Below are 7748 nucleotides of genomic sequence, written 5' to 3' on the forward strand. Positions count from 1 at the left end.
AACCACGTTAACAGGCAGAATGTTTCATTTCAATAAAATAAGCTTTTTTTTGTAGTTTAATGGCCTTTATTTTGGTGATAATAGAAGCATTGTCTAACAGCTGATAATGGATCAGACATTGTGTATGTGTCTTTAAGGCTTTCATCACTCAAATTCTCTTTCTTGATCATATACTCAGCTGGTGATTCTGTGCTGGTTCCACCAGCAAGGGACTTGTCCTAATGAATATTTTGGACTGCTTCAGATGTGTTCTCTGAAAACTTTTCTGTAGAATTTGGTTGTTGCAGTCCACTCTGTTCTGTTTACTCATTCCTAATTTCACCTTTGCTTTGTAATAGAATAATTTTATTAATTACATGTATTGTATTTTATTATATATATGAGGGCTGTGCATCACTATTCCTGTGTGTTTTGTAAAAGGTGAGAACAAAATATATGTAGCCAGAAAACGTAAATCTGATTTTTTTTTTTGCATTTATAGGAATTGTACTCTAAAATAAATAGTGTCGTTACTGCATTATTTTAATTCTAGGTGTTAGCTCAGCCCTTGGATTCTAGGTCAGTGAGGCTGACAATTACTAATTTAGCTTTCCCAGAGTGATTTAGAAGGAAGTACATATTTTCCATGGATTTGGAAATTTGAATGGTATAGAGATTGAATAAATTTATTTTCTACCTTAATTACTATAAAGCAATCATATCTGTTTGCTTCCTTAGAACTGCACTGCCTCATGCCCGCAGAAGATCTGAGCTGCAAAATGCAGATCCTTTTGTGTCTCCTGTGCACCACTAAGCTGAGGGTGCTGAGCATCTTGCAGCCATGGCCCATTAATGGATTTCTAATTGATTAGGTGAAAGTTAGCCATGCCCTTCCTGTAACTCCTTGTATGGGTGAGAAGGTCATGGCACATACCGTAGCAAAGACTCCTGCCCTGAGGCTATGTCCCTTAGAGCTTTCAAAACACACATGACCAAAAATCTAATTATTTAGATACTAATCAGCTACAGGATGATTCTGAAGGTCTCTGAGGAAGATATTTCTGAGAAGTTGGTTACTGTTCAGACTTCAGTTTTCTCCAGCTCAGAGACAGACTGCTGTGTCAGTTCTGCTCCAGAATATCTAAGTGCACAACCACTAAATAAAATGGTGCCTAAAGACTTGTATTATTTTTTAATTTAAAAAATTTAAAGTAAATCTCACCATATGCTAATTCTAGTTTGTCAAAGAGAAGAAATCTCCATCCAAATAGAGTTGCTACTGATGCTTGAGTGGTGTTTGAGAGTCTGTCTGGATCCAGGTTTAAATTTCAAAACAAATGTCTAATTTTAAAATATCTTCCAATCCAAAAGTTTTTGAGTTCATTGTTTCTGCTGGCAAAGTCCAAATAATTTTGTCTTGGGTTTTATTCTATTGAAAATGTTAAATGAAAAAAAACTCTAGTTGAAATACACGGCTGGTAAAACAGTTATTTTCCCAAATTAGCAATTGGTCCTAAAAGTGCTGGCAGAGACAGGGTGTGAGAGCCCTGAGGCAGAGAAGAGTTACTCTGTGACAAGCCCAGCCCTTCTCCCTGCTCTTGAACTTGGAACAGAACATGGGGAAGTCCTGTAAATATTGGTATCACACTGGCCCTACACAGGAATGGAAAGGGTTGTGCACTTGAGATTTCTGATAAACCCCTGCACGTTTTAAACTGTAGTCAAAACCATGATACTCCTGCCAATGTAAATATTTCCCAAAGTAGTAATTTTCAATGTAAATGTTTACGTTATCCCATGGTTGTTTTTTTTTGTTTTTTTTTTTTTTTTTTTTTTTTTGGTTGGTTGGTTGGTTTTTTTTTTTTTTTTTGGTGTCTCTTTCTCTTCTTTCAACTCTATTAGTGTTAATTTCAAAGGTTCTTATACTGTGTTCTGCTGATGCACTGTCCGGTCATTCAGCACGCTACATTTTTGGACCATATTGAATTCCAAAGTTATAAGAAAAGTATTTGGAATTTCTGAAACAGAAAATAATAGAAATTTTAATAGTTTTCAGAAACCAATTTTTAGAACAAAAACTTGAGAGCTCAGTGATTTCAACTTTTGGGGGAGTTTTGGCACAAAACGCTATGCAGATAACATGATTTTTTGATCTGTGGTGATTTCAGAGTTGTTTATTACTAACCCCAAGTTCTTTTAACAGGTTTTGGGCATTGAATATATTTGTTGAATTAAACAGCAAGTATCTTACATCCTGAATCCAAATTAATCTTGTTTTTATAACTTAAAAGTTGTAAGATTTCAGTATCTGAATGAGGTCTTTGCATATATTTTGGAATTTCTTTTTGCATGAATGCTTCAGTTTGTGAAACATTCAGCAAATACCACCCACTGGTTAAACTCATGTTTTTCAGCTTAGTGAATCAGAAGTGAACATTCCACTGCTGTATGTAGTAACTGAACTTCTTTCTCAGAATTTTCTTTTTCAGTGAGGTGTCTTGGGTGCATTTGATGCAAACATATTTTGTGTTCTCAATACAGGTATCTGGGTTTCGCTTTTTGAGCTACTCTGTTTCTACCTCTTGCTCTTTTCCTAATCAGACACGTAAAATTTGGATAGGTCTTCTTTCCCACTTAAATCATGATCCCTGGATCTTGTTTCATGTATTTATTAAAAAAACCCAAACCAACAAAAAACCAAACAACTCAGAGCTGGGAACACAAGCTCCCTGCAATACCTTTTCATTTGTCATGGAAAATAAGTACAATTCCAGGAGGAACATCAGAACTTTAGGAAACAGATATGTTCTGATGAGGTTTAATTTAGTCTTTAAAAAATGGACTCAAATTTTAAAAAATTCTCTTTAGTTTATGGCAAGAATTTCTGCAAAACAAAATAATTATCAAATAGCACATGTCAGATAATTGTAATGCCTTTTTGGAGCAAGAACAGCCTGTAAATTATCACAATATGCAGCTTTGGCAGAAGCTGTATGTCACCCATCCGTTAGAAGCTGCAGAATGTTTGTCAGGCTCTGAAGTGCAAAATTGAAGTGCAATTTATTCCAGGAAAAGTAAGCAAATCTCAGTCATACATTTATTTTCAAAGTGTGCTATAGCAGTGTGCCAGGAAAGGAAATGTTCACCAACCTGTAGTGGGAGGGATTTTTGAACAAGGAATTTTCACTGTAGTTTTGTGCTTGAAAATGCAGATGCTTTTGAAATTTTTTCTTGCTCTTCTACTGGAAATTATGGCCTAGAGGGCTGGGCTTTTATAGGGACAACGATGTATTTTCCAGTAAACTCTTCAGCTACTGATTTCGTAACTGTCCCTGTAGAAGCAGCTTAACAAGGGAGTCACAGCTGACTTGAAGTCGCTCTGGAATGCCTGACCCTTTCTGTTGTGTCCTTTAACTCAGATGGTGGAATCGATAACTGGTGTTACGACCAGCACTTTACTCATGCACATTCATTTCTTTACAGCACACAGGGCATGCAGCAGGAGGGGGTACAGCTGCTCTGCCCCTTTCCCAGCACCCAGAACATCAGGATTATATGGGGTTCTTTGTTCCATCAGTAGTGCTACTGGGATCTGCTCCAAACCGACTTCAGTGTAATGATTGCTGATCTTGGAGAAGAAAATTGTGTGAGCTTTTTCACAGCTTTTTAATGTTTGGAGATCATGCAGGACAGCATGGTTAGACAGCCATTACTTGCTTTTTGTTGTCTTATAACTTAGCCCTCAAGGAATAAACATCTGGAGAACTCCCAACTGGGGCTGGGATCAGGCACTCTAAGACTATAAAAGTTTAAAAAAAAAAATTTTTCCTTATTTGCCCCAATATCAGTTCTTATTGCTTGTTAGACATCAGATTTTATTTTGGTGAATGATGCAACCAAATTCTACTTCCTCTTGGGATTAGCTACTCAAAGCACAGGTCAAATATCAAGTCTACCTGGTTTAGGAAATCAAATTATAGATTTGAGAACTTCTGTGGTTCTGTAAGCAATGCAGTTCTTTGTTTATTTTAACTCTTTCTATTATTCTACCTCTTAGGTAATGGGGCTCTTGACTAACCACGGTGGTGTGCCTCACCAGCCGCAAACTGATTATGCCCTGTCCCCTCTAACTGGGGGCCTGGAGCCCACCACCACAGTGTCAGCCAGCTGCAGCCAGAGGTTAGATCACATGAAGAGCTTAGACAGCCTGCCTACATCCCAGTCCTACTGCCCGCCGACTTACAGCACCACGGGATACAGCATGGACCCCGTCACGGGCTACCAGTACGGCCAGTACGGACAAAGTGAGTACTGGCACATTTGCAGTGGGAAGGGCAACACTGTGCCCAGGTACCAACAGCCTGTGCTTTCTGTCTGTAGGGAAGGGAGTTCTGAGCACAGATCCTAATGGCTCACTGCTACTTGTCCCCAAAGCCATGCACTGGTGAGATAGCTGATTGTTCAAGCAGGATTTCTGCTGCATAATTATTTTCTTAAGTGATGTCAACAACATCTTGATGTTATTAATTGTTGAGACATGAAACCTGATTGCCATTAGGTAAAACATAAGGGTTGTCCAAAATGAAATAACCGCTGGCATTCCACTATTAGAAACACATGTTCTTAATGAGGTCAGCTCAAGAATCATTACAGTATATAATCCCAGATACATAGAGTTTTGTCAAACTTGTCCTAGGAATAAAAATATTAGTCCCTTTCCTTTGATATATCAGTATTAAATATGACAGTGTCAACCTGTAGTTGGCATGGCCCCATGCTGTGAGGTTGTCACAGCATGACTTAAAAAGCTTCTTTTGCTTTTTTGCAGGTGCCTTTCATTATCTGAAGCCAGATATTGCATAAATGAACTGTCCACTTCAAGTTAAAGCTGGTCTTGTTTTCTGGTCTCACTCCAAGGCTTGGATAAGAGGGATCTTCTCAACACACTGCAGCCTAAACTGGGGCAGTCCCACTGAGAGAAAAAAGCTTGTTATGTTCTCTCCAGTCATAGCTTTTAGTAGACTTTTGAAGGCTGGACAAAGCTGTACAGAAGACAAAGGCCAAAAGCAATAATGAATAAATGTGACATGCTTCATTATGAGTGGGTATACAAAACAGAGCACTATTTAACATCACAGCCTGGCAAACATTCCATTTTTTTGTTGTTGTTGAAATTAATGTGCATTGATTGGGACAAATGGAACATTTTGAAACTAAACTTAGAGCAGTTGAGCTCTGCGTACTCTGACTCATCTGACATCCAGTGCTGACTTTAGTCTAACTTTAAAACAGCTCAGTTTCTGAAGCAAGTTTGGGAGAACCTCTCACTGTACACACTGGAAATTGCCATCAAGAGGAAACGTCACAGTCCATAGGAAGCTGGATAAGTGCGAAAGACTTCCTGAGCAACTCATTGGTTACCTTGCCATGCTTTTGTAATCACCTTGTCAATAAATGTCACTCACAGGTTTTGCTTTACCAAGAGAGGAAATCTTATGTAACATGACACCCAGATTTTACCTTTTCGTATGTGTTTTCCCAGTGTGTTTTACCTTTTTAAACAAACATGGGAGACAAAAACCCCACCAACAATGCGACTGATTTTTCACAACTGCCTAGCAATGTGCAATACTGTGTACCTCACACAAACTTTGGGATCATCCAAAGTCATAGATATAGAATCAGAACTATATTTTTGCAGGTACTTTTATTTTTGCAGTGCATAATTCCTGGTGATAAAATACAGAATTGTTGCAGTCTGCTGGGTTACTGAAGTCCAGCTTGCTAATCATGATTTAAAGGTCATCTTCAGGAAACAATACGAAGAAATGATCACGTTTACATTTTTTTTTAGTGATGTACAGGACATAGACAGAGATGGACCTGTATTTGACAGATTTGTTTAAATTATACAGCGATATCCAATATAGAAAGTATAATTATAGGAACCAAGGTTTACAAGAAGTTTGCATCGTGACATTTTAGAATGTCAATAAATTTGTGTTTTGTGATGTTGAGAGGAAGAGGATGATGGAAGGTGGGATTATTTATTTCTCTCTATTCTTGGAACAAAGAGGGAGGCAGAACACAAATACATTCCTTTTAGCATTAAGGACTATGAAGTAGTGAGTTAGACTAGGTTCAGTACAGAGGTTAGTTCACACAATGGTCTTAAGGGTGATGGAAAAATGAAATATTATCTTTGTGTTGCAGCCTCTACAACATGTGTTGTAAAAAAAAGAAAAACCCAAACAAAAAAAAACCCAACAAAAAAAGAAAACAAAAAAACAAATGTCTTTCATGTAAAAAGTTCAGTAAATATTTACTATTTATAATGAATAAACATTATGAAGACTTGCAAAGCACTGATGATTTTGTCCTAAAATGTAGTATTGTGCTAAATACATTGATACATTTTAATCTGAATATCATGAAGAAATAAACCATGTTATCTTCGATGCAAACTGTATTCATTATATGAGTGTATTGTGCACGCATCCTGGGCCGTGGGAACATTGGGCAGCCTCTGTGACCAGGTACTGCCTGTGTGCCATGTGGAACTCTGTGTGTGTGTGAGATAGTAAACCATGCATTTTCCAAGTGCTGTTGGAACCAGTAGTACATCTTCCCAAGAAGCCAAAAGCCTTTGCCATGCATTCAAAAGAAAATTACATAGGCTTAAAACCAGCACAAGTAGAGCAACTGGGATGGCTTCATACAATGCAGGAACTTTGTAATCGGTTATGGGCAGTATCTGTCCTGAATTGTATTTTTTTTCCTTAGAAACCTCAAGAATTTTTTTGTAGGCCTACACACAAGCTGATTGAAATTTTGGGAAGAGCCTTCAAAATGAGTGGTAAGTTTTACTGGCACATCAGTGTGCAAGGGAATTTTACCTCACCCTAGGATTGGTGAATGTTTAATTTCCTCACTATTTTTTAGGGGATGTAGCCACCTGGAATTTATTTCTGCTGTTTTTCCATGTACATTTTATTTTTATTTTGTTCTTCTAAGTCTAGCCGTCTTCCACTGCAAAAGGAAGAAATACATTTCTTGAAAAGAGTACATTAAAATGCTGAGAAATGGGGAAAGGAGATTTTTTTTTTTTTCCTTTCCAGTTTCTGTTTCTCTGATACTTCTAACTTCTGCGACAATTAAAATTTAAAACTCTCTTATTAACACCTATTTCCTGCTCTAAACTGCTATTCTTTTCTGATTTTTTTCAATATTGCTTCCAAGGACTAGGCCCTTGGTAATTGTCTCTTGTGCTAGGCTTGCTGCAAAGGCCAAGTAGACCTCTATTTCCCACTTGCAAACCCTTTCTGTAAACTGCTGGATCAAATCCTCCTTGCTTATAGTTTGGAACTGGGCAATGAGTGCCCCTTCCCCTTGTCACAGGGTGATCGAAAAATGCCCTTTTCTGTTCCAGCAGCTGCAGGGGTGGGACAGAGCTGTGATTTCTCCCCATCCCCTCAATCCCACCGAGGTGCTTTACTGACCTCACATTGGAGAATGAGCATTTTGGCTGCTCCATTGTCTTTGCAAGGGTCTCCTGAGCACCTTCTTGTGTGAGAGCCTAATGCAGAGCAGGAGGCTCTGGAAACAACACAGATAAGGAGAAAAGGCCCTTTCCCTGCCCATGGTGGGGAGTTGGAACTGGATGATCTTTAAGGTCCCTTCCACCTTAAACCATTCTACGATTCTTTGAAAATCATCCACTCTTCTCACAGTCAAGCCATGCAGTGGAGAACTGGGATGAACTTTTGTCA

General features: G+C 38.3%; 1 protein-coding gene across 4 annotated transcripts in view; it reads left to right on the plus strand.

Annotated features, from left to right (window-relative positions):
• PAX3 (paired box 3) overlaps positions 1-6437 on the plus strand; it is a 74978-nt gene extending 68541 nt beyond the window's left edge. For all 4 annotated transcript variants that reach the window (XM_039557245.1, XM_039557247.1, XM_039557246.1 and 1 more), the window contains exons 8-9: positions 4037-4283; positions 4808-6437. In XM_039557245.1, coding sequence (XP_039413179.1) covers positions 4037-4283; positions 4808-4842 — 282 coding nt within the window. In that variant the 3' untranslated portion in view covers positions 4843-6437. The remainder of the gene's footprint in view (positions 1-4036; positions 4284-4807) is intronic.
• Positions 6438-7748: the final 1311 nt, after the last annotated feature.

This window comes from Corvus cornix, chromosome 9 (assembly GCF_000738735.6).
Source record: "Corvus cornix cornix isolate S_Up_H32 chromosome 9, ASM73873v5, whole genome shotgun sequence".
Taxonomy (NCBI): domain Eukaryota; kingdom Metazoa; phylum Chordata; class Aves; order Passeriformes; family Corvidae; genus Corvus; species Corvus cornix.